Here is a 25919-nt window from a genome sequence, read left to right as displayed (position 1 = left end):
CAGAAATGTTTTGTACTTCACAAACTGGTACGTTCCCTTTCACTGCCACTTTCACTCACTTCCAAGCTGACCGGTTCAGGGGCGTCTACGGCGCCAACTATCAACCATCAGATTTGCCCGCCGACAAGGTCACCCATCTTCTCTACTCCTTCGCCGACATTTCCTCGGACGGTACAGTGTAAGTTCCAACATCATCCCACATAACCCCCGTGACCAGACTGACAAGCCCCAGCATCTCATCCGACCCCTATTCAGACACGCAGAAGCTCTACCCCGGCGACACCAGCACCGCGGGCAACGCCAACGGCTGCGTCGGCCAAATCTACGCTCTCAAGAAGAAGAACCGCAAACTGAAAGTCGTCCTCTCCATCGGAGGCTGGACCTGGTCCCCCAAGTTCGTCCCCGTCGCCGCCACCGCCGCCGGCCGCCAGACCTTCGCCTCCTCCGCCGTCAAGCTCATGGCCGACTGGGGCTTCGACGGCATCGACATCGACTGGGAGTACCCCGCCTCCTCCACCGAGGCCGCCAACTTCGTCGCCCTGCTCAAGGCATGCCGCGAGGCCCTCGACGCCTACGCCGCCAAGAGCGCGCCCGGTTACCACTTCGTCCTCACCGTCGCATGCCCCGCGGGGCCCTCGCACTACCAGCAGATGGACCTCCGCGGCATGGACGCCTACATCGACGCCTGGCACCTCATGGCCTACGACTACGCCGGCTCCTGGGACACCACGACCGGCCACCAGGCCAACGTCTTCTTCAACCCGTCCACCCCGCTCGCGACCAAGTTCAGCACCGAGGTCGCCCTGACGTACTACCTCGCCCAGGGCATTCGCTCCAGTAAGATCGTCCTCGGCATGCCCCTCTACGGCCGCTCGTTCCTCAACACCGACGGCATCGGTCTGCCGTACAGCGGCGTCGGCGCAGGCTCCATCGAGAAGGGCGTCTGGCACTACAACGCCCTCCCGCGCGCGGGCGCCAAGGAGATATTCGACGAGAAGGTCGGCGCGCTGTACAGCTACGACTCGAGCTCGCGCGAGCTCGTGTCGTATGACAACGTGCAGAGCGCGAACTACAAGACGGACTACATGAAGAGCAAGAGCCTCGGCGGCGCGGTCTTCTGGGAGGCTGCTGGCGACAAGAAGGGGGACGGCAGCCTCGTCGCGGCCGTCGCTGGACGGATGGGCTCGCTGGACTCGACGCAGAACTTGCTGAGTTATCCCGGCAGTCAGTATGCCAACATCAGGGGCGCTTGATTGTTCGCGAAGGTGTCCTTATTGTGTGAGTTTTTCTTGGTCTTCTCTCCTTTTTCTCTGGCATTAGAGGCGTTGTTGCATAATGGGCTGGTTGCGTTTGTTTTTGTCTTCCCCTTGAGTTTGTCAAATTTGGGCAATAATGAGTTACGAGAATGAGGCACGAGTAGATGAAGACATAGATTGTAGTTATGGATTCAAGAAATGATCAAGATAGCATCACCTCATTCATTTGTTTTGTGGCTCAACAGCTCTCAACAATGTGGCCAAGGCATAATACCAGAGGATTTGGTAGGCGCGCTGCTGAGCGAAGCTTGTGAAAGGAACGAGAGCCCAACAATCTACATCATCGGCCCTACGAAAGAGAATCCAATGGACCACACCAAGGGGAAACACAGGATTCCAAATAACTGCTGTTCAGTTGTTGACGCTGGTTCGCCCCGTGCGTTTCTGATCCTTCATCAAGGATGCCAAGGGTGCTTAGACTGATAGGATTCAGGTTCAAACGACCTGTCTGTGATAACAGCTGCAAGGCTCTCAAAATGCTCGGGGAGAACTGCTCTGATCGGGACCGAGTTGGAGAATCAGGCACTGTCACATGAGGCTTGTTATCTCGTAGTGATCCATACATCTGGGAAGGAAATCAACGTGAGCGGATCAACAGACTTCATGATGAACCATATGGCGTGCTGTCCATGCGTGAAAACACGTCCAGCTGCCGAGACTTGTTTCTGGCTTGACCTTTCATATTAGTTGCGTGCTTTGGTGAACCGCTGTTGTAAGATCTAAACTGCCACAGAACACCTCGAGGGACGCTCATGCGAACGCACAAACAGCACATGTTAGTACGGCCGTTGCAACTAGGGGGACTTTTGTAATGCCATGCTGCGGGCGCACGTCAATAGACACTTGGAGCGGAGGTTTTCCGGACATTAAGGTCAACCCTTTCATGTTGTCGGGCGATGGCCTCTATTTGAAGACTGCCGAAAGCTGCGCTTCACACTGAGGAACGCCTAAGAGGCGCGTGGGCAAGGCCCGGGGAATTGGCTCTGCGATTCGGTAACACCCGAGCACTTTAAAGGCCTAGCGCTGACAAAAAGGACAGAATTCGCTGGCTTTGGTGCCGGTAGCGTGGTTTGCCAGGGGACTAGGTGCACCTTGGGGTTGGTCGCCAGTCGGAGGGTCGTCCACCATCCGCGACGGAGCGTGGGAGATCCTCTTTGAGGTTACAAGGGAGTAGTTGGAGAGGTCCGAATAGACTTCTGGGATCTGTTCAACGACTGGGTAAGCGTCGTCCAACCGGAGGTTGAGGGAAGAATCCATGTCGGAAAGACCCGTTCGACCCGGTGGACTGTGGTGGCGGGAGTGCTTCCCCATGGGACAGGGAGAAGCGCCGGTGGCGAGGATTCAGACAGACAGACCACTCCCCAGAGTGAAGTGTGCGTGACACCGCAGCTCTGGCGGGAGCACGATGATGTCGTTGCTGGTAGCTTTGAAATGCATCGCCAGACGGGGTTCAGGTGTTCGGGGTTTGTGCTTACAAATGCAGTGAACTTAGAGAGAGAGCTCAACTTCGGCTTACGAGGTTCGTTTCGGCGGTATGGAATAGTTCAGTCCAGTGGTTCAATAGGTAATCCCAGACTGACTGTGATACCCGTGATGATAGTTTTGCCTAGGCTGCCGTGTCATCCACAGGTGAGTCATACGGAGAGCGACCGAAAGAAGTTGCATGAAAGTATGGCACCCTTGTCGGGAGAGAGACGGGGTGATTGGTGTGACGGAGCCACCGAGTTGATCGGCATAGAGGAGTTTGTTCTCTTGACGGTTCTAAGCGCGCCCGTTTGATTGTGTAACAAGTGCAAGCGACGTGTAGTCGTAGTCTCGGTCAGCCACTGACATGATGTTGCTGCAGTCATGTTTGGTGCATGTTGAAGCTGCGAGTTGAACGTGGATGGTGTTAGTGGTGGTGGTGGTGGCAGAGGGAGTTGGAGTGCGGCTGCTGTGGGTGAAACTGGGCGCTGATTGGAGCGCTGAGGAAGTCATTCATCAAATGGGGCAGGATTTCGCTGCGGTTCCCCTTGCCCTTCAGTTGCTGCACCTGCCACCGTATCCCGTACGTCGGGAGGGAACGACGACGCACCGGCCTGCGGGTGCTCTTACCGGGGCGCTAGGCCTTGCGGGGATCTGTCGTCCTTTCACACTTCAGAGCCCCTGCCAGCCATGCCATGCCATGCCTCCTCGTGCTGTGTGGATGGCTAGCACGAGATTGTTTGACTTTGAGCCCTCCAAGCCACCCCGCTTTCGTCATTGCTTTGGTGCCTCTGATACCGCCGGATATTGCCCTGAACGGGCGGACTGGAACTGCGACTTGGGAAGACGCTGAGTCGCGTCACCATCTCGATCAACATGTAGGACTTTGCGATAACGAATGAAAGAGAGAGAGAGAGAGAGAGAGAGAGAGAGAGAGAGAGAGAGAGAGAGAGAGCTGTGTCTAATGATTTTTCCAGAATCCCCTCATGTCATTCGCGTGGGGCGCAGATGGTCACAGAAGGCCCTTTTGTGTGTCTCGATGGCCCTGGGGTGCGTGCCATGCGTGTAAGTGGAAGGATTCAGAACCGACATTACACCGGCACGCAAATACGGCGGCAACAACCACCAGGCACCCACACGACCGCCACCACCAGCATATATGCAGGGTGCTGCGAGCCTCTTCATCCTGTCTTGCCGGCTGCCTGGGCTCGTCCGATATCCCATGACTCTACGGTCCCCCCTCTGGAATCTCTAACACGGGCGACGTCAAATCGAAGAGAAAACTGAACTTGATATTGGACTGACAGATGATCCACTCTTAACTCCATTAAGTCCGTCGCAGGTCCAGACAGGGCTCAATAGCCGCTAGAATTCAGGGTTCATGGCCAAGTTGCCGTGGGTGGGCTGTCCAACAACGAGGGGCACCAGCTGGGAATGCCCCGGGGCCGAGCAGAGCATGGGGCGGCTCGCTGCCCGTGTGCTGTGTCCCGTCAAGTCGATCCGCAGTATTTGCGAGTCTGTATTTATGCCGGTATTCGTAAGTACGGACGGATACAGGGCCACGATCCCCCACCATTGGATCACCACCAGCGTCGCATTTTAGCGTCCTTTTCTATCATGGTAGCGTAGCCAGCGCAGGCACCAGCCGACGGCGCGTTGCTGCGTAAGACGGGCGGCCTACCAAGAGCCTAAAGCACTGGTCGTATCGACGCAGATCAGCACCTTGAATTCCCACTTGAAGCGGGTGAGCAGTGTGTAAATGAGCAAAGTGGCGGTACCTCTAACTGCTCTGCCTCTGTAGAAAGAACTTCCGCCCACCTCAGCAACCCCCCTTACGTACCTCCTTGGGCCCTTACGGCGCAGCGAACCGGACCCCCCTGTCACCCATCGCTGATCAGATGCTTCCACTTGCTGATGCTTGTATCCGATGATTCTATCGAATCTTTTCGTCTGCGGAGCGATAGCAGAGCAACTTCACCTCTTCCCCTCCATACCTCACCATACCTACCATTCCTCACCTCTCGCCTTCGCCCTCGTCCTTTGCCTCCCGAGACGTCTACCTCTGCGCTGCACGTCTTCTCTCGTCTTACGGCACCTCCGACAGCGTTGAGTAATCCGTGGCTTGGTCGCTCTGCGTTTCCATTCACTTCCTTCGCGCCTAATCTAACATTGGCAAAGGCGAAAAAAAGTACCACCACCAGACCCGTCGGTGAGTTGTGACTTCCATGCTTGGGCGTCTCCGGTTGTCGACCAATGCGATCCTTCCATTCCCTAAACCACCAAAAGCTGACGGCGCCTTCCAGTTTATCGTAACCTTACGAGACCTCGACCTCCGCTACACACTCCACGTCCTGATTGCATTGCGCTATTGCTTCTGCTTCCCGACACTTGCCACAGACGTCTGCGGAAACCTGCGGGAAATCGTCTCTGCGCCTGTTCTTCTTTGCGCCCGCTCCGAGTTGGCCAAAGAGATCCCTCCCTGCGACCCTACTCCACACCCTTCGCAGCGCGGAATACATCCGGTTCCCCTTCTTCTACTGGTACGCAGTCTCGAGGAGTTGGTCTGAGTCCACATCTGCCAGAGCTCATCGCGACCCTGTGCGCTCTCATATTGGCGCATCTAACCGCTTCTGTGTCAGCAGCCAAATCTGGAAGCAAGGCTGCGCCATATTTGCTCACACCCAGAGGCGAATACTCAACAAGCGGCAGCAGGCTTCCAAGCAAGACGGTCGCCGCTCATCACGATTATAGGCCCGTCTTTCGTCATACTACTTGAGACAGTGGGGTCTGACAGCCGGAACGCTTCTGCCATACGCGCCTTGCCCTTCCGCCTGCCCCCCTCGAAGCTCACGGCATCTGCACGACCGCTCCTACAGGTCTAGGCTGCCGAAGGTCTAGCCACTGTGAACGTTTCAGTGGCTATCTTCGTCCCCTACTTTCGGAAATCTGACGGCAACCAAGTCAGTCGTTGGCCAGGAACACTTTGTATAAGGATCGACGCCGGCCGCTTGCACTATTCTGAGGCATTGTGCTTCACACACGTGTGCTAGCTGGACGGCACTTTCTGTCCACATACACACAGTCTTCATCCGTGGATATCGCAACCCAGTCGCGTTTCACTCGCTGCTTTGATCCACGGACTGCATTATCATCATGACTCCCACACCGCCGTCTACGACGCCCTCCTCGGGATCGGGTCGCTCACCCGAGGAGCAGTTTCGAGTTGTGAGGAAGAGGAATAGGGTACCTCTCTCCTGCTACCCTTGTAGGACTAGAAAGTAAGCCTCGAGCCTCGTTTCAAGAGTTTCTTGTTCACTTTGGCTAACTCGTATCGTAGACTGTAAGGATTATCGCGAGTTCATTCCGTCGTGCAGTGTTAACCCGTCGTAGGAAGTGTGACAGAAGTCATCCATGCAGTAACTGCGTGAAGCGTGAGGGCGCCGATACGGCTTCATGTTCTTACGCAACTCCTGCCACTCGCAAGAAGAACCAAAGTCAAGGCGCTTCAAGCCCTGATGACATGCAGAACCGTATTGACCGCTTAGAAGGCCTAGTATTGTCTTTGATGCATGGAGGCGCCTCTATTGATCCCGCAACAGCAGCCGCTGCCGCCGCCGCAACTAGCAGCTCAAACAGTAAGTCGACCACGGAAAGCACCCCTGCGTCGCAAAAGATCGACCACGACGAAGAAGCGATGCGCGACGACGACGACGAGGGCGACGACAGTGATCCAGACGGCGGGTTGGCGACATCTTTGGGAGTATTGAAGGTCGACTCGGACAAGGGCAAGTCCATGTACATTGGCCAAGAGCACTGGCATACAATACTGGCCGACATATCGGAAGTGAAGACGTACTTCACCAACCATAAGAAGGAGTTGGAAAAGAGCTACGAGAAGGTGATGATGTCAAAGCCAGCCAGCGCCAGGGAAGGACCGACGTTTTTGCTGGGAGCCGCGCCCGCAAGCGAGGTCGAGCTACGTGCAGAGTTACCGCCCAAGTCGGCAGTTCTCACGCTGTGCTCAAGATACTTCAATTCGATGGATAATGCGGTGAATATTATTCATTCTCCGACATTCCAGCAGCAACTCCGAGCGCACTGGCAAGATCCATCGAAAACGCCCATCATGTGGCTCGGACTTTTGTACTCGATTCTGTGTTTGGCAATGCTCAGTTATCACAAAGTAGGAGACGAGCCGCCAGAGTGGAAGGGGAGGACGTTGGATTTGGCGTCCGAGTACCGCCTTCGCACGGTGCAATGCTTGATTGCCGCCGATTATACGAAGCCGGTTGAATATACTGTAGAGACCATGCTTCTCTACGTCTTTGGGGAATACTCATCCCGGTGGGATGCCGATCTGGGGCTCTGGTTGATCGTATCGCTGCTCACCAGGGTCGCTTTCCGGATGGGCTACCACCGCGATGCAAAGTGGTTCCCCTCTTTAACACCATTTCAAGCTGTATGTTCTGTCCTAAAGACCCTTATTTGAACCCAGCTAACTCGAACATCAGGAAATGCGGCGACGAACATGGGCTCTAGTAAGAATGGCAGATGTTGTTTTCTCGCACCAAGTTTCCCTACCTTCCATGATATACGGCCATGACTGCGACACGCAAATGCCAAACAATATCTTTGATGAGGAGTTCGGGCCCGAAACTAAGGTTTTGCCCCCATCGCGACCCAAGACGGAACCGACTCCGATTGCGTACATGATCGCCAAGTCCAAGCTCTGTATCGAGATGGGCGACATTTTGCAGGCGACCAACCGCGTGGGAAGGCAAGTTCCGTATGACGAGATTCTGCGGTTTGACGCCCGCCTACGGCAGATCGACCAGGAGCTTCCGCCGCATCTGAAGGTGGCACCGTTGGAAGGCTCACACGACCCGGTGACTCTGATCATCGCGAGGTACAACATCAACGTCCTGTACCTCAAGATCATCTGCCTTCTGCACAAGAAGTATGTTCCTCGGGCCAGACAGAACCCACGATATGCCTACTCCCGCAGAAGTGCGGTGGAGGCCGCTTTGGAAACTTTGCGGCATCTGGTCACGCTCGACCGAGAATCACAAGCGAACGGCAGACTTCGTTCACTGAGGTGGTTTGTCAATTCGATTGCCACCAAGGACTTTTTGCTCTCTGCCATGTTGGTTGCTCTCGACCTCCATTTCGACCGTGTAGCAGAAACGAGCAACGACCGAAGAGCATCCGAATCAGCCATGTTCTGGACACCGGAGCAGAGAATGGAAATGCTCAGCAACCTTGAGATTACCAAGGGGATCTGGCAGGGGCTGGCGGATACTTCAATGGAGGCCTTCAAGGCCACGAAGGTTCTCGACATCATGTTGGAGAAGATCAAGAACCCCAATCCCGGGGCGGATGGGGCGGACGCCATGAAGGGCGAACAGTTTTCGAGCTTCGACAGCAGCCCCGAGATGCAGACGGAGCACAATGCTGCCATGACCCTCGGCATGCTTTCTGGAGGTATGACGCCCAACACGGCAGCTGCCATTGAGAGCACCATGCAGGCGCAGAACACGTTTGGTGGAATGGATTTCGGCGTGGCGCTGCCGATGACAGGCACGGGAATGACGCCGAGTTATTCCGGAGGAGGGGATTTTGGCATGAATGGCGTGGGATCTCCGCTCTCAATGTTCACGAACCTTGAAGCAGGCGGAGATTTCCCCGCCAACTTCGACTGGGTAAGCCTCGATCCCCGCACCGGTCATCCTTTCACATGCTAACCAAATGCCAGAATGCGTTCGAGTCGTTCACGCAGAACGCCAACTGGGGAACCGACGCTGGTTTCCAGCAGATTTATCCCGGGCAGTCGTCTCCTGAAACGGACGGCACCGGCATGCCGTTCAACGGCGGCAACGCGAACATGGCGGGATGAGGGGTCGCTTCTGATGATGCATTTAGGAGGCAATTGACGACGCTATGAGGAGCTGGCGGAATGGGGTAATCTGCAGCGATTGGGCCATCTTGATCGGATAAAAGGTGGACGGGGGAGACTCCGCGTTGGAGATGGTTTAGAAAGGTCAAAAGGTCGGCTGGCCTTTTCTACGCTACGGAAATGAATACCCTGCTCTCTTTTAAACTCCCAGCACATGCAGGTGTGCACGATGTGAAAGTGAACGGCCCGATGGCATGAAGCAGTGTGACGCGTCCCGGAATGTGTGTTGATGTCGCATCGGACGAACCACGTGGGCGTGGTTGGCCGAAGGGACGGGATGAAAGGTCGAAAGCGGCATGGAGACGACAGCCTCCGGCGTGCCATTCGGCGTCGATGCCGGCCGTGATGCGCAGGAATCGGTCCGTCCCCTGAGCCGTGGTGGTGGGTAGATGGACGGCGACCTGGGCGGCGGCCCTGACAGTGACAGCTGCTCCGGATGATGGGGACACATGGTCACTGAAGAAGCGATGCGGGGATGGATGATGATTCTGGTTGCGCGTGCCGTGGGGGTGAAGCCTGCAAGGAACGGCCAAAACCTGCTGCGTTGGGGAGCCTTTCGACCTCGTGTTACTGGCCTATGCCCACTTGACGTCGAGTCAGGCGGGCCCTTTGCGCATTTTAGGGCGTAATCTTGGGATATCTCAACCCCGCTGGGCACTCCGCCCTTTTTTTGGTCAGGAAGAGAGCTTGCGTTAAGTCGGCATCCCACCACTTGGCAACTGCAAGCTTTCTTCCCCCCTCGGCCTCACGGAGTCTTGGTTTTGCTTGTTTCTTCTTCAGTCCATCACGCCGATGCAAAGCAGTCGAACATGCACCGTCATCCAGACTTGCAACAAACACATGCACCGCTTGGCGACTCTTGAAGTTGCGGTGCACACCTTCTCGGCCTCCCCCCTGGAGCGGTGAGGGATGGGACACCCCCGCTGATAGGGCCGATCGACCAGGCCGAACCCCAGTTAATACGACCCTCCTTACGCTGCTGAAGAAAAAATAAAAACACGAATGGGGGGTCTCTTGCCCGTCGGCCCGTGATTTGGAAGGTCACCGAAAGAAGGCGCAGTTGCTCAGTGTGTCTGTCTATCCCACGGGTAGAAAAAAATAAGCAGAAGCACAGAAAGCTTGCCTTTCAACATTTATACATATTAAATGCAAAGTGCCAGTCGACGCGGGTTCCTGGACATTGCGGAGATCGTCCCTGCCTTGACCGATCAAATCAAACCTTGATTAACAACCACGACTCGCCCCGGTCTCTCCAACCGTTGGAAAACTCCCTCTTGGGACCTCGACTTACCCAAATCACTCGACCTCATCTCATATACTTTTCCTCCGCGCCCTAAGCTCCCGGACATCTGCGGACGACTGAGAAACCAGCCCATCGGACTCTCTGCGTCTCCTGGGGATCCTTGCCCTGTCACCTGCAGGAACGCACCTTTTGCGAAACCGATGGGATGATCAGAAATCCAACTCCTTAATCTGCATTCAAAGTGTCCAAAGAGCTATCCACACGGAAACTCTATCTGACTCTCACGTCGTTGCTGTTCCCGCTATGAGCGAGGGAGAAGGGGATATATAAGCCAAGCTCTGTACGACGTCACGATTCCCACGATCCCCTTTCACGAGACGACGTTTCTGCACACACTCTTTTCTTGTTGTTTGGTTTTTTGTTTCTTTTTTGAAGTTTGAAGTCACTCTTTTTTTCTACCTTCTTTTTGAATATCAGTCACTCTCTAAGCGAGGCAACTCGGCAACCTCAGCAACGGCAATGAGGCTCCTCTCGGCACCGGCCTTGGCGGCCGCCGTGGCTACCGGCGCATCGGCCCTGAGCGCCGCGGAATGGCGGACTCAGACGATATACCAGGTGGTTACGGACCGGTTTGCGCGGACCGACGGCTCGACGACGCACCCGTGTGTCGACTCGGAGCAGACGTACTGCGGCGGCACGTGGCAGGGTATCATTCAGCAGCTCGACTACATCCAGGAGCTCGGTGCGACGGCAGTGTGGATTTCGCCTTTTGTCAAGAACATTGATGGCAAATCCGCTGACGGGTGAGTTTTGTTTTTTCCCAGTTCTTGAAACCTGAATCGCATTGTGAGAAAATGATTCTCCGTATGAGAAGTCATGCATGAGATTGGTTGCAGAGGACGGCTGCAATAAGAACTTGGTTAACACGTCATACAGCGAGTCGTATCATGGATACTGGACCAAGGATATCTGGAATGTCAATCCTTCCTTTGGTACCCCTGAGGACCTGAGAGCCCTGTCTGATGCGGTCCACGCTCGTGGCATGTACCTCATGGCCGACGTCGTCACCAACCACATGGCCTGGATTGGTAAGATGAACAGCGTCGACTACTCCACGTTCAGTCCCTTCAACAACGCCTCCGCCTACCATACGCCCCCCTGCTGGATCAACTACGACAACCAGACCTCTGTCGAGAGGTGCTGGCAGGGAAGCGATGCCGTCCCCTTGCCCGACCTTCGCACCGAGGATGGCATCGTCCGCCAGGTCTTCAACAACTGGATCAAGCGCATGGTCAGCCAGTACGGCTTTGACGGTCTCCGCCTGGACAGCGCCAAGCACGTCGAGAAGTCGTTCTGGTCTGGCTTCGAGACCGCCGCCGGCGTGTTCTCGATCGGCGAGGTGTTTCACGGCGACCCCAAGTACGTCGCGCCGTACCAGGACTACATGGGCGGGGTGATGAACTACCCCGCCTACTACTGGATCACGCAGGCCTTCCAGTCGACGACGGGCAGCATCTGGAACCTGCGCGACGGTATCAAGACGCTCGGCTCCACGGCGCGCGACCTCACGCTCTACGGCAGCTTCCTCGAGAACCACGACCAGGCGCGCTTCCTCCACTCGACCGCCGACCTGGCCCTGCTCAAGAACGCCCTCACCTTCACGCTCCTCATGGACGGCATCCCCGTCATCTACCAGGGCCTGGAGCAGGGCTACAAGGGCGGCGAGACACCCTACAACCGCGAGGCGCTCTGGCTGTCGGGCTACACCACCCAGACGGAGCAGTACCAGTGGATCAAGAAGCTCATCGGCCTGCGCTCGACCATGTCGGCCCAGGACGGCGGCTACCTCTTCTACAAGGCGCTGCCCATCTACACGGACAGCCACATCATCGCCATGCGCAAGGGCTTCGACGACGCCCAGGTCGTCAGCGTGTACGCCAACGTCGGCGGCAACAGCACCTTCGGCGTAGCCCTGGGACAGGCAGAGACGGGATTTCGCCCGTGCAAGCTCATCATGGAGATCACAAAGTGCAAGCCGTTCGTGACAGACTCGAGCGGCGTGCTCCAGGCACACAGCGGCACCGGAGAGCCGCTCGTGTTCGTCCCGGCCGAGCGGGTCATGGGGACGGGTATCTGTCCTGGCGGCATAGGCAAGCCACCTCCTCCTCCTCCTCCTCCTTCGCGTGCCCGTCGCAGCACCAGCAGTGAATCCCCGTCCGCGACGGCCACGATCGCTTTTGAGAGGACTGATTATAACTTAGATTACATAGGACGTTTTAATAACATGACTTCATCCTGCTGAGGCGACCCCACCCACGCACCGTGACAACAACTCCGACGAACGGCGATAAGTCGACGACATTCCTTTTACTGTGCGAACACAGTGCCAACAACACTGTAACGAACATCCATCGGCCCCACGATTAGATCCATCGATCCATCGATCCATCGAAGACCACCGTGAACAAACAAGCAGTAGCAAATAACCAAACAACAAACGTGTGAACAAACAAAAAAGGTCCTCAACATCGAACAAAACAAACATTTCCTCGTCTATCCTAGTATTGAGTCCTCTTTTTTTTCGTACGTGAATTTTCGGCATCGGTACTCACCCCAGCAACCCGCCGTGTACATATGGGAGGAAAAAGGGTATCAGCCCGCGGATTCGGTAGCTCTTTCGATTCTCTTACTGGGTACTCGAGGTGGGGCGAAGATGCTCCCCGGATGTGACGACTTACACACTGTGACGGCACCGCGGCATCACTTATACCCACCCACCCCTTCGAAGCCTCACCTCGAGTGCGCATATTCTGTGTTAGTCCTTTTACTTTTACCAAACATACGCTGCAATTACGCATAATATCTCAACCACTTTGGCACTCTGATGTAGGCCAATGGGTTTTAGTGTGTAGTGTCTCTGTTTTGATTGAACAATTGTGAAAAATGTCATATTCCTCGTGAGCCCCCCCATCCCGATTATGCGAACTAAAAATGCTATGTACAAGAATCTTTGAAGACGATACCAAATAAAGGGAACCTGCCCTTCTACGCCAGGCCAAACGCAGCCTTGGCCCGCGTCCAGTACGCGACGCGGTCCTCCGTGCCCGAGGTGCCGATGCACTCCATGTACAGCGTGAACCCGCGAACAGTCCCCTCGGCGAGCTCGTCGCGCGTGCTCTGGTCGCAGTACGTCGTCAGGTACCACGCCGCGGAGCCCCAGGCGTACTCGTCGGGCATCACGAGCGCGAGCACCTCGTTCTTCTTGTCGTCCGACAGCGTGCTGCCGTCCGCGTCCGCGGAGCCGGCGATGGCGGTGGCCTTGTCCTTGAGCTCGGGGATGGAGAGCGCGTACAGCAGGTTGTACTTTGGCATCTGCAGGTTGCGGGTGCCCTGGCCGGGGCGGCCGGGGGCGGGGTAGTGGTTGCGGTTGTACTTGAAGTCGCCCGTCTCGAAGGCCATGAGGGAGAGCAGGGCGGCGATCTCGCCGGGGCGGTAGACGGCGTACTTCTGCATGGCGGCGGGGACGAACTGCGCGGCGTGCTCGGCGGTGGCGCACTCGTCCGGGAAGGCGGCGCCGTCGCAGGTGGAGGAGGTGGGCGCGACGGCGAGGAGGATGGCTGTGGCGTTGTTGTTGCGGACGGCGACGGGCGAGGCGAGGGCCAGGCCGGCGAGGAGGGTGAGCGGGAGGAACTTTGCGAAGACCATTTTGAAGGTTTTGGTTTTTAAAGGTTGGTGAACTCGGATGAGGTAGAAGGTTTAGGATGAGCAGGGTATTTGTTTCTTATCAGTTGTTCAGGTGTTGCCAGGCGATTCAGGTGTGACGTAGGGTTCGTGATAGGTGGTTGTCGTGAGAGAACGGACGGGTGGCGTTGTGGTTTTTGTACAATGTTGAAGACAGGACAACGAAGGACAAAAAGGCTATTGTCCCGGAGGAGGAAACAAACAGAGAACGAACGGCGGTGGCTCAAGTGAGTGACACAGTCAGACCAGGAAAAAGGCGAAGCAAGGCGAAGGAGAGGAAAGCGCAGTTCCGCAGGGAGGGTGCGAGTGCGAAGAGGAGGGTGTTTGTGTCTTTTTTTTCACGTCGTTATTACCCCAGTATAAGAACGACAAGCCTTTTTAGTACGGACACTGGGCAGCAGCAACAGCCGCACCCCTGAGCACAGCAGCATCTGAGTATCGGTAGGGGTAAGTTCGGGGGTTTCCCTTTGGCTAGGACTGTTCGTAAATGAGCGGTAGTAAGGCTGGTCATGCGGGATGCCAGTCAGTGCCCTTGATCGCTCCTCCCGTCGTCTTGAAATCCTCCTCTCCCTCCTGCTCCGTCACCCATCCGCTCTCTCCGCGCGCTTAAGCCAGTGGAATTGCACCCTGATTTCCCCACCATGGAGTGACCTTGCACGACGGAACTCCCTTGGGATGGTTTCCTTTTTGGAGAAATGCTTGAAGCTAGACCCTGGCCAGTGGGCAACCAGCAGAAAGGGGGGGAAAGAAACTCAACTTTGGACCACAGATCGTCGGCGAGGCCTGGGCGAGTGGCCGTGGTGAAACGAAACAGGGGCCAAGCACTTGCGCTGCGTTGGGAGCGCGTCTCCCGGGCTCTGTCAAAAAAGATGCAGCTGCATGCCATCGATTGGCTGAGCGTTGCGGCTGACGGTGCGGAGGCTCCTTTACGACCCCCGGCTCGCGGAGGGTGGCTGCGGTAGTTTAGAGGGGCAGGCGAGTGCCGTTGGTGCCGGGAGGGAGCAGATGAATGCCAAAGCCTGGCTGGGAGGCAACGTCTCTGCAAAAAAGGGGAACGTCTGTCTCCGTCGTTTGGCCTCCTGCGTTTGACTACATGGTAGTGCGTGTGGACGTCGCGTGGGCATTCGTGGGATTAGACGGGGCGAAAAGCAGGTTGCCGTGATGGTCTCGCCATGTTGAAACATCCGGCCGGTTTTCCTCATTAGCAAGGGAAAGGAAGCAAGCCAGTGAGAGCAAAAAAGGTTGATGGGCTGTCATCCTGTCTCTCCCCCGAGTCTTTCCACCTTACCCGCGCCGTCCGAGTTGAGCCAGGGGCATAACCTGGCCAAAAAGGCCCGTGGCTTGGGCGGGCTCGTGTGATGTTGCAGATAGACAGAGCTCGCAGATGATGATCCGTCTTGGTTCATGCGAGTTGGTGGCCAAGCACAACCTTGAACCACCACCACCAGGACGGGCAGCCCTAGGACTGGGGGCCTTCGGAGACGATAGGCCTGGGAGGGGCGCTGCAACCTGCCCTGTCTGCTATTCCTTCTGGACCTTAATTCGGGTTGCATCGCCTGGGATTGGGTTAATTTTGGAGGGGCATGACAAAGACGCAGTGGAGATAATAAGGATCATGATTGCGAGACAAAAAGGCTGATTTGAAGACGATTCCTTGAAGACGATGGCTGCTGAGTGAGACCCAGCAACGGCTGGCTGGCTTGTCGAAGGATTGCCAAAGTCCGATGAACTGCCCCCCTGCTGGAAGATGCTCAAAGCCCCTTCCCTGCCTGCAAAGCCACCACCACAAATTACATAAGCCGGGGCGCTTGCTCGACTGAGGCGTTGGTCTGCTGCAGCCTGGATCGACCAATGAGCTGCGGCCCGCACTAACGGCCCCAGGATCGGTTCCTGCGCCGCTAGACTCACCCGACGCGACAAGTGCAGCAACCTCCAAATCGCGACCACCACATCAGCATCCAGCTCTCATCAATTGCGCAGCATCGATACCATCTCCAATACCGAATCAAATTCATCGCTAACCGAAAACGCACCCGACGCCATGGGGGAGAATCAGCCGAACGGAGCCGCTGCCGCGCAGCAGCCTGCGCCGACAATGCAGCTGTACCGGGAGGAGCAAGCCCGCCTGCGGCAAATGTTGGACAAGAGAGCAGCGATTGCGAGGCGGCTCGCTAACATCGAGTCGGAGATCGAATCCAAGGAAACGGCCTATCTTGACAGCACGCCAAACGGCAATATCATTGCGGGATTCGACAACTACATCAAGGGCACAGGCGCGGCCGCGCAGAGGAGGAAGGCGGGTGCTACGGAACAGAATCGCGTGTTTTCACGGTCTTCGATCTCGTACCGTCCTGGCAGTGTATGTCACCCTTCAACAATGAATGTGGGTGTGAGACAAGTCATTAACGGGTTTTCAGGAGGCTACCACACCCGGCTCTACGCCTGCCTCTCATGCGCCGACACCGTTGTCCACCTCGTTCAAGGACGGCTCCGGCTCAAATCACGCTACGCCCACGTCTGCCACCGCTTCCAAGTCAGGCAAGAAGAACAAGAAGGCGAACGAGGAGGACAGTGACCACGACTCGCAAGCCCCGAACAAGAAACGCATCAACTTTGGCGCTGGACGGAAGTAAGGACGACAGCAGGGCTCGATGATGCTTTTCACGCTGAAAGGGCACCGATTCGCCATCGCGGCAGGGATTTTGGTGGCATCTGCAGCTTGCCCAGAAGCCATGTTGATGGCAATTGTCGACTGTCATGAGTTGGCCGCACCTGCAAGAAATCAGGGATCCGAGATGATGGATCACAACGCGACCCACGACAACTTTGGAGTTCAGGATTATGATACCCTTAAACCATTTGAAATATTACTGTTTGAGTTGAAAGGCTGTGTCTGCACCCAATTGGCCCAGGGCATAGAGCTTCAGTTCATTGAAAACTGCCCCTGCCTGCGTCGATGCGTCCCGTTCACCCGTCTCAAGGTCCATATTTACAGCAATGGTCTCTTCGACGACTGCCTGGAAAACAAAGGTTCTTGGTAAGCTTTGGACAACGATAACTCTACTTTGAACTCTTGGCCTCGCTCTCAGTGTTGGAGAATGTCCAGGAGAGTTGACCTTCAGAAAGACAAGCTGGTCTAGGCAAGAGACACAATCGCCGTCGCGAAACGCTGCCTGAATAGTCCACTTGGCCGGTGTTTAGCGCCGTTGGCTGGCACTTCTGCACCGAGAAAGCGGCAAAAGTTCCTGGTGGAGACGAACTTTTGAGTCTCTGGGCCTGTCAGGCCACTTCGATGGAACTGCGAGGCCGGACATGACTCCGCTTGATGGTGAGGTCTGCCTTCGAGCAGTAAAGAGAATGTATGCAACTGCCTTTCTCGGCTTACGGTGCGAGACTATTGGCCAAGACCAGGCATTTCGTCTGGATGAAATTGTTTACCTTTTGACACCTCTACGGACACGGTCAATCAAGATACTATCTTCATTCAACCTTCGCAATTGCCACGGCCAGGCCTTCGTTCCGTCCTGAAATGTTTGACAAATTGCGAAGGCCAAGACATTGTTCACTCAATCATCAACCCAGGTTACTCGCATCATGCATCATCCTGCCTCCGACTGAAGCTTTCAGCCGTCTGCTTCGCGTGATGCTCCCCAGCTCTATAGCGCCAAGTGGTTTCGGAGCCGATGGGACGGTCTGCAGTGAGGGGTTTGAGGGGTGCACCTGAGCCTGTGCAGCGCTTGAGCAGGGCCCCGAGAACCTTGTCGGCTCTCTAACAGCCGTTGCTAGCCCGGTTTGTAGCTAGTGCGGGGCTCCTCGACCAAGCTCCATGCCAGCAGGTCGACCCCCGTCGTTGAGGTGCGTCTGCAACAGAGGAACAGAATCGCTCGTCATACATCTACAGCTCAGCTCCCACGTTGACGTCCGTTGTTGGTAGTCCTCCTTTCCAGTGAACCTCGTGATTAATGAAGTATCAGGTCCCTCTGCAGCTCCTCATGATGACGATACAAGCTTCCAAGTTTACACCCGAGGTCCTCCTCTCGGCCCCGCGCAGGTCTCCCGGTGTTCCCAACCCATCGGGCTCCAAAGTGCTGTACACTGTAAGTCTATGACAATGCTCTATCTAGGCGCCGCCCCAATTAAGCGTGGCCTTTGAATGCGGCGACGTGACTTTGAGCATGCATTAATTGATTTGGTCAGGTTTCGGCGTATTCATTTGAATCCCACAACAAGACCGCCCAGACTCGCGTTCTCGACGTCGAGAGCGGCCACTCCACGCTCCTCTACGAGGATCAGTCCTATAACGATGCGACATGGATTTCAGACCAGGAGATTGCGCTCCTTCGCAGCGGCGAGAAGGGCACCACCAGCCTTGTACTGGGTAACATCACCGAACCGTCCGTGTAGGTGCTTCGCTTGGCGAAAACCTTCAGAGCACGACTAACAATGAGGTGGCAGAGTCAAGGAGATCCGTAACTTTGAAGGAAGTCTATCGAGCCTGAAAGTCAAGCGACTCTCGGACAACGAGGTCGCGATTGCTCTGTGCGTCTTGACCACCCCGTCTGGGGCCATGTACAACCCGGCGGCCGAGAAGAAGCAGTTGTCGTCAGGCAAGATATACTCGAGTCTGTTTGTTAGACACTGGGATACATGGGGCAACGAGAACCACAACTCTCTCTGGTACGGACTGTTGAAAAAGGAAGATCAGTCGTACAAGTTGGAAGATCCCGGCTTGGTGAACGCCCTCGATGGCACAAAGTTGCAGTCCCCTGTCCCTCCATTTGGTGGGGCGGGAGACTTTGACATCAGCAAGAACGGACTCGTGTTTGTTGCGCGCGACCCCGAGATCTCCCCAGCAATTTACACGAAGACCGACCTCTACTTTATTCCTTTGAAGTCGTTTACGGAGACTAAGCCGCCTGCGCCTCAGGTGGTCAAGACGAGCAAGCTTCGTGGCTACTCCGCCTCGCCGGTGTTTTCAAGGGACGGCAAGAAGGTTGCATTCACCAGGATGAAGAGCGACCAGTACGAGACGGACAAGCCGAGACTCTTGCTGATTCCGGACATCTTCGACTTGTCGAGCGTGCAGGAGTTCTACGAGACAGAGGATGGCGTTGGCGGATGGGACGCTCGGCCGGAATGGGTCACCTGGAGCAAAGACGACTCGGAGCTTTTTGTCTCCGCTGAAGAACACGGTCGCGCGAAGCTATGGAAGCTGCCTGCCACACCACACCAAGCCAAGGACCTCCCCGCCGCAATCTACGAGGACGGCTCAGTTCTAGAGGCGAAGTTGCTAGGAGATGACGGCAACAGTCTGTTTATCAGCACGTCGTCTAGAGTTGAGAACTCGGCTTACTCGATTCTGGACCCTGTCAGCAAGAAGTCAGATCTCGTTTCGTCAAGCTCAAAGCACGGCAAGTCTCTCGGTCTATCCAAGTCTCAGTGCGATGAGTTCTGGTACAAGGGAGCCGAGGGCTACGACGTTCACGCGCTCGTGGTGAAGCCATCTAACTTTGACCCCAACAAGAAGTACCCGCTCGCCTTCTTGATCCACGGAGGGCCTCAAGCTGCGTGGATGGACAGTTGGAGCACTCGCTGGAACCCGGCCATCTTTGCTGAGCAGGGATACATTGCGGTGATGCCAAACCCGACAGGAAGCACTGGCTATGGACAACAGCACACCGACAACATCCAAAACGAGTGGGGTGGCCGGCCGTACGTTGACTTGGTCAAGTGCTTTGACCATATTGAGAAGAACATCTCATACATTGACTCGAAGAATGCGGTTGCTTTGGGTGCTTCTTATGGAGGCTACATGATCAGTAAGTCGGCGGCAGGCTTTGGTGTGGCATAGTTGCGCTGACTTTCTTTCAGACTGGATCCAGGGCCACGAGCTTGGAAGAAAGTTCAAGGCGCTGGTGTGCCACGACGGTGTGTTCTCAACACTCAACCAGTGGTCTACCGAGGAGTTGTTCTTCCCCCTCCACGACTTTGGAGGTACTCTCTGGGAGAACCGCACGGGCTACGAGAAGTGGGATCCTGCTCACCACCTCGACCAGTGGGCCACCCCTATGTTGGTCATTCACAACGAATTAGACTACAGACTACCGATTTCAGAGGGTCTGGCGATGTTCAATGTGCTGCAGGCACGCAAAGTACCCAGCAAGTTGGTGATGTTCCCTGATGAGAACCATGTAAGTGTCAATGCTGAGTCCGAGCTCGTACGATGGCTAACTTCAGAACAGTGGGTCTTGAAGCCAGAGAACTCCTTGGTATGGCATAGAGAAGTACTTGGCTGGATCAACAAGTACACTGGCATCGATAAGGCGGAGGATCTGTCCGTGAGGCAGAAGTAAGGAGCCGCAAGGGGTGAGGTTGGGCAATACAAAATTGAACTTGAGGTTAGCAGTCAGGCAGGTTTCGGTTGAAAAAATCTTGGATAGCCCTGGTATGATTCATGCAGAGATGGAGTGGACAGTAAGTAGGGAAAACTCCAAGAGTCAGATATGAAAATGAAGGAGAGATTCTGCACTGCGCAAACAAGTCCCAGTGACTGACTACATGTACAAACACAGTGTTCACACTGTAAAGCCCAGCGAACGTTCCTGCCAAAATGACTACAGCCCAAGAGCTCCTGCATTTTCTGGTCCGAGCTCCTTCCAACGAGGCTGAAATTTCGAAGTGCGCACCTGCTTGGTCTCGAAGGCCAGACCAAACAAACATCGATTACTGACGACTATCGCGAGACGACGGATCGAACGCGACGGCGAATCCGTTGAAACACTGCGGCGACCCGAAAACACGTACCAAAGCATCATGCGAAGCTCTCCAACACAGCTCCAGAATCGATGGTGACGGACGGAATCGCACCTTCTTGCCCTGCCACAGCACCCGCGATTTCCTCTTGAACCACGCTCATTCTTCTCGACTACGCGGAAACCGACCGGCAATAACCTATTTCCACACGCAAAACCGGTGTTCATCGAACATAACACAATCAAATACACATACACATACCCAAAATGACGCCCCCACCATTACTCTTCCACGCCCTCCTCCGCCCCGCGGTTCTCCAGATCCTCCGCGCGACAGGCTACCACGCGGCGCGTCCGGTCGTCCTCGACGCCGTGACGGAGCTGGCAGCGCGGTACATGCTGGCCCTGTGCCAGGCGACAGCGCGGCACGCGTCAGATAACAACCAGGAAGGCGATGCGCCGGGGATCGTGGACGTGCGCATGGCGCTGCAGGAGCTGGGCGCCGTGCCACCGGACGATGTGAGCGCCGAGGGACGGGGCGCGATACTGGGAGAGATCCTCGACGACGTCATGGAGGCGAACGGCGTCGCGGGTGCGCCTGCAGAGAACGGCGACGACGTCGCGATGGCGAATGCGGGGACGGTCGTGGAGAGGGAGCGCGAGAGGGAGGTGGTGGTGGAGGATATTCGCGGCGTGGAGGAGTTTATCAGGTGGTTTTCTGGACCGAGGAACAAGGCTATCCGCGAGGCGGCGGTGGGCGATGGGGAGCTTGAGCTCGGGGATTACCTGAATGGTTTGTGAACCCCCCGGTCTGTTTGACTGAAGATGAGGAGACTAAATGACGCACAGTCCTGAAGAAGAAGCACAGCAAGACCGGCGAAGACTCAAAGTACCACGGCACGATCATCGGTAAGGGCAACGACGTGGGCGAGGTGCAAGTCGAGGGCGGCGACCTACCCAGCATCCACACGTGGCGGGCCAAGATGCGCGGACCCTCGCCGGCGAGCGCTCTGTCGGCGACATCACCGAACATCAAGGAGGAGTCGAGGCCGCCGAGCTCCGGGCTGAGTTCTGTGGGCGACAGGCTGGGCGACGATCGGGACAGCATGGATTTGTCATAGGAGACGGACACGCGAATTACTAGATCGAAGGCACGTGGCGCTCGACGGCAACGAGGAGGTGTCAGGTTGAGGAAGAAGGTGACGAAGTGATTACCAAAGGGCATAGCGCGGCGTTTTACCGGGGGGTCGTGATTTTTTTGGACAGGAGGGGAGACGTTTACACTACAAAAGCATTGTCTTTAGGGCAGATGGCATGAGAGAGACATTGGCGGCTCAGGGGGGCGGTATCATACATTTATTCCCGGCCTAGCTGGAACTCGCACAGGTGTCCAGCTATGCTAATCCATCAACATTTCACGAAGCTGCATTTGAACATGAACAATGTCAATCTATATCTATTGTATTACTAATCAATCTTCTCCTGCTACGGGTGACAGCTCCGTCCTTTTAACGCATAAACTCGGTGACACGGTCGAGGTTGAAGGCGGCGCTGATGAGGGCCAGGTGACTGAAGGCCTGGGGCGTGTTGCCGAGCTGCTCGCCGCTGCGGGCGATCTCCTCGGAGAACATGCTCAGGTGGTTGGAGAAGCTGAGCATGTTCTCGAAGAGGTTGACGGCGCGGACGAGGTACTTTGGCTCGTAGACGGAGGCGCGAGTCATGGCCTCGACGAGCCAGAAGGTGCACATGCTGAAGGCGCCCTCGCGCCCGCCGACGCCGTCTTCCGAGAGCTCCGTGTCGTAGCGGTAGACGAGGCCTGTGCTGGTCAGGCCGCCCTTCTCCGGGGGCAGGAGGATGCGGTCCATTGTGTTGAGGAAGCGCGGGTCGTTGGGGGCGATGAAGAAGACCAGCGGGGCGATGAGGATGGAGGAGTCGATCATTGTGTTGTTCTCGTAGCTTTGGACGAAGGATTTCATCTCCTTGTTGTAGCCTGGGATCGTCGTGTTAGTGAGATTGATGCTGAGATGGGGGAAACATGTGTCAGCGAAGGGCCGACATGCCTTTGTCCATGATCTCCTCCATGAGGTTGTCCCGGGCCTCGAGCCACTTGCTGCGGTTGGGGCAGGGGAAGTTGCGTTTGTCCGCGAGGCGGAGGCCGCGGTCGAAGGCGACCCAGAGCATCACCTTGGAGTAGGTGAAGTTTTGCTTGTTGTTGCGGACTTCCCAGATGGACATGTCGGGTTCTGGGATCGCGTAAGAAGAAGGGTTAAGAAGAGTTATGAGGTGGTGAGGTTCTTACTGTCTGTGATTGTGAGAACAAAGTCTGCAGCGTGTTAGCTCGCTGTCGTCTATCCTATTTCAGGAGGGCCTCACCCAACATCTCCCTCACGGAGCACCACTGATCCCAGCTGATTGGCTTCCCGTACTTGTTGTACAGGTATATGGCGTCCATGAGCTCGCCGTAGATGTCGAACTGCTGGTGGAACGCGGCGCCGTTGCCGATGCGGACGGGCCTGCTGCCCCTGTACCCCTCGAGGTGGGAGAGCTCGACCTCCGGGATCTCGGTCTCGCCGCGGATGGTGAACATAATGGGCAGCTCGCCGCCCGGGCCGCGCGACTTGATGAAGCGCTCGCTGATGAAGTCCATGTACGCGTCCGCCTCGGCCGAGAAGCCCAGGCGGAGGAGGATGTAGATTGTGAAGCTGGAGTCGCGGACCCAGCAGAAGCGGTAGTCCCAGTTGCTGCGTGTTCGCTGGCTTAGTGAAGGTTTACCCCGTGATGAAATACCACAACACTTACCGGACACCTCCAATGTCTTCGGGGATCGAAAATGTCGGAGCGGCGATGACGGCCCCCGTCGGCTCGTAGGTCATCATCTTGAGCAGCATCAGGCTCCGGTTGACCACCTCCCTCCAGCGGCCCTTGTACCTGCTCTTGGAGATCCAGTTGTACCAGAACGACTGCGTGTCGTGCTGCTGGCCGTCGAGCACCGCCGTGGTGATGTCCTCCGTGACGTGGTCCGGGATGTCGTTGCGCAGCACGAGCGAGATAGCCTGGCCCTCCTCGATCGTGATGTGCGCGACCACGCCCTCGCCGAGCATGCCGTCGCGCTTTTCCTTGGCGAAGGTGACGGACGGTGCGGCGGCGTCGTCGGACTCGGCGTCAACCGTGACGTCGAGCTGGAGCTTGTAGTGCTCGCTGTGAAAGGTCACGGCCTTGCTGGGGTTGCCGTGCGTGTGAGTCTGTTGTACGATTGTGGTGACGTGGGGCTCAGTGGCGTATTGGAAGGCGGGGAAGAGCTCAATATCTGTAATGTTTGTGAGTCCAAATGAGTCTGTGAGGGATGTGGATGTGAACACGAACCCATCTCCAGACGGCCGCGGATGCACTCGACGCGGCGGACGAGCCATTTCTTGAGCTCCTCCTGGATCTTGGTAGTCTCGCGAAAGGCGCTCTGCCGGTTGCTCTTGGCCAGGACGGTGGCCGTCTTTGGGCGGGGGAAGAAGTCTACGAGGTCGACGACGCCGTCATCGTGGATGTACCTCGTCTGCAGGATGTTGGAGGATGGGAGATACTGCTGTCTTTGAGTGTGGTTAGCGTCACATCTTGTGGTGTGCCCCCGAGACGGGCGTCTATCTTACTTTGTCGTGCAATGCTTGGATGCGGGAGGGTAGATACTGAAGAAGCCTCCTTTGTCCTTGTCGAGGAGACGACAGAAGACGGTAGGGGAGTCAAAGTCCGGCCTAAAGCATAAGTCAGGCTTCTCGATTTAGAGCCAATGGGACGTATCACGAAGAGCAAGACTCGAAGTTCCCGGAAAAGAGCACGTTGACTATGTTTGCTCACTTGAGTTTCCATGTGTGTTGGCCAATCAGGCGTTTCGATGAACCATTTTGGCGCCACCAAGTGATGTTGAGCGTAGCAAGCGATTTAATCAATTCGTGTAAGTGAACGCCAAGCATCAGGAGTCCAAAGAGAAATGCGTTCTCACCAACACATGTAATCAACCGAACCATTCATGCCAACAAGTGCGCATGTGTGCATGTTGCCGATCATTCCATAGTCCTCGATAGGTAGGTATCCGGCATGGCTGCCGGCGGCATGTCTCTTCGAACACTGCTGAGCCATGACGTCGGTTTGCCGGAGCGGCGGGAAGACTCAGTACTGTCTGTGTTTTTCTTCAAAGATGGATTTCTAGAAACTTGATTGTTGTCGCGGAAAAAGCAATGGTCAAGACAGGGCTTGAAAGACACACTACGTGTTGGTGAGGCTGCACGGTTAATGTCTCTCATCTACGAATGACATGAAGTCGTGGTAAGGTGTGAAGTCAAGCCTCGGTCAAGGGAGAAGGGTAAACCCCGGCCGAGTGCTGAACACGGGAAACACGGGAAGCTTGCGGTCCTGCAGCTTCGGTGGCTGCTGCGAGGCGCGCCAAAGAGACCGATCTTACCGCTGAGCTTTGTCGAGACGGTGTCTAACTAGTCGAAGGGAAAACGTCCACTAAGACGAAATTCCTGATTCCCACAGAGAACGAACGGACGGCGCTTGCGTCGAGCTGCATATTGTGATACGCATCCAATAGCCAATAACTGCGAGATCCATCGATGCTGTCAAATGGTTCGAGCTGATTGACTTTGCTAGACAATAGAAACCGACAGAGACTGATGGTCATGTCGAGGCAGACCGATGACGCCGTCGACTTGGCCTTGGACGCGTCGAGAAGCTGCTGCATATCCACTTGGCGGGAGCGCTCTATCGACGGGAGAGCCGTCAGATCTGCAAGCCGAGCTGGGTCAGGCACATCAGCTACCCTGCGCGAGCTAAGTCGATCCTGTAAACTCGCACCGAGGGCGGGCCAACATCCAGCACCCGTTCTGTCACCCTCTCGCCCGACGTTCGGGTTTCTGCTTTCTTCTTCCCTTGGCGTGGATCTTTTGGAAAAGAGCTCCTCTCCGGAATATCCACTTCGTCCTGGCTCACCTGAGTCGTAAGATCGATCGGGGAGGGGGCGCAGGAATCCAAATGACAGCCCCGTTACGCACTCGGTTTAGGGCTGAATGACGGTGGCTGACATCATGACGGCTCTCTCCCGCCTCTTCCTCCCTTCCCGCCGTGGCACTCTAGGAGCTTGGGGCAGCTCGCGTAGCGGGAAAAGGGAGGAAGAGGCAGGAGAGAAACGGCGTGTGACGGGTGACCGCATTGAAGGAAGCTCCTGTCTCACTCGGGCAAGTGTTCAGGTGAACCAGCTTCGGGAATATTTCTGGGAGAGGCGGGTTAGTGTGTGAGACATGTGCATTCCCAACCAGCTTCCAAGACTGAGAAGGCGTGTATTGCTAGTGAACGATATTGCGGGGGAGGCTGGCCGGGCTCGTCCGTCGCGGTCCATGCAGAAAGAAAAAAAAAACTGTCAATCGATAGATGCCCCGATTTCAAGCCTCCCGGACTCGAGC

The 25919-nt window shown here is 56.1% G+C and overlaps 9 protein-coding genes across 9 annotated transcripts; 6 read left to right on the top strand and 3 right to left on the bottom strand.

Annotated features, from left to right (window-relative positions):
• Positions 1–5: 5 nt before the first annotated feature.
• COL26b_001856 (uncharacterized protein) lies at positions 6–1253 on the top strand (the record flags this gene model as incomplete). The annotated part of the gene is made up of 2 exons (XM_053174793.1): positions 6–178; positions 233–1253. The coding sequence occupies 2 exons, from the start codon at positions 6–8 to the stop codon at positions 1251–1253; spliced, it is 1194 nt and encodes a 397-aa protein (XP_053041088.1).
• Positions 1254–6300: 5047 nt separating this feature from the next.
• On the top strand, positions 6301–8673 carry COL26b_001855 (uncharacterized protein; the record flags this gene model as incomplete). The annotated part of the gene is made up of 3 exons (XM_053174792.1): positions 6301–7239; positions 7292–8479; positions 8533–8673. The coding sequence occupies 3 exons, from the start codon at positions 6301–6303 to the stop codon at positions 8671–8673; spliced, it is 2268 nt and encodes a 755-aa protein (XP_053041087.1).
• A 1822-nt stretch (positions 8674–10495) lies between these two features.
• Positions 10496–12278, top strand: COL26b_001854 (uncharacterized protein; the record flags this gene model as incomplete). The annotated part of the gene is made up of 2 exons (XM_053174791.1): positions 10496–10779; positions 10913–12278. 2 exons carry the CDS (start codon positions 10496–10498, stop codon positions 12276–12278), a joined length of 1650 nt encoding a protein of 549 aa, XP_053041086.1.
• Positions 12279–13021: 743 nt separating this feature from the next.
• On the bottom strand, positions 13022–13681 carry COL26b_001853 (uncharacterized protein; the record flags this gene model as incomplete). Its single annotated transcript, XM_053174790.1, has 1 exon — positions 13022–13681. One exon carries the CDS (start codon positions 13679–13681, stop codon positions 13022–13024), a length of 660 nt encoding a protein of 219 aa, XP_053041085.1.
• A 2077-nt stretch (positions 13682–15758) lies between these two features.
• COL26b_001852 (uncharacterized protein) lies at positions 15759–16350 on the top strand (the record flags this gene model as incomplete). The annotated part of the gene is made up of 2 exons (XM_053174789.1): positions 15759–16076; positions 16135–16350. 2 exons carry the CDS (start codon positions 15759–15761, stop codon positions 16348–16350), a joined length of 534 nt encoding a protein of 177 aa, XP_053041084.1.
• Positions 16351–17712: 1362 nt separating this feature from the next.
• Positions 17713–20070, top strand: COL26b_001851 (uncharacterized protein; the record flags this gene model as incomplete). Its single annotated transcript, XM_053174788.1, has 5 exons — positions 17713–17814; positions 17915–18117; positions 18173–19536; positions 19589–19908; positions 19960–20070. 5 exons carry the CDS (start codon positions 17713–17715, stop codon positions 20068–20070), a joined length of 2100 nt encoding a protein of 699 aa, XP_053041083.1.
• A 666-nt stretch (positions 20071–20736) lies between these two features.
• COL26b_001850 (uncharacterized protein) lies at positions 20737–21590 on the top strand (the record flags this gene model as incomplete). Its single annotated transcript, XM_053174787.1, has 2 exons — positions 20737–21262; positions 21319–21590. The coding sequence occupies 2 exons, from the start codon at positions 20737–20739 to the stop codon at positions 21588–21590; spliced, it is 798 nt and encodes a 265-aa protein (XP_053041082.1).
• A 387-nt stretch (positions 21591–21977) lies between these two features.
• On the bottom strand, positions 21978–22704 carry COL26b_001849 (uncharacterized protein; the record flags this gene model as incomplete). Its single annotated transcript, XM_053174786.1, has 2 exons — positions 21978–22488; positions 22526–22704. The coding sequence occupies 2 exons, from the start codon at positions 22702–22704 to the stop codon at positions 21978–21980; spliced, it is 690 nt and encodes a 229-aa protein (XP_053041081.1).
• A 118-nt stretch (positions 22705–22822) lies between these two features.
• Positions 22823–24597, bottom strand: COL26b_001848 (uncharacterized protein; the record flags this gene model as incomplete). The annotated part of the gene is made up of 5 exons (XM_053174785.1): positions 22823–23210; positions 23269–23776; positions 23833–24050; positions 24111–24212; positions 24461–24597. The coding sequence occupies 5 exons, from the start codon at positions 24595–24597 to the stop codon at positions 22823–22825; spliced, it is 1353 nt and encodes a 450-aa protein (XP_053041080.1).
• Positions 24598–25919: the final 1322 nt, after the last annotated feature.

Source organism: Colletotrichum chrysophilum (genome assembly GCF_026319265.1).
Source record: "Colletotrichum chrysophilum strain AFK26 chromosome Unknown scaffold_9, whole genome shotgun sequence".
Lineage (NCBI taxonomy): Eukaryota > Fungi > Ascomycota > Sordariomycetes > Glomerellales > Glomerellaceae > Colletotrichum > Colletotrichum chrysophilum.
This window is presented reverse-complemented; position numbering and strand designations above follow the sequence as displayed.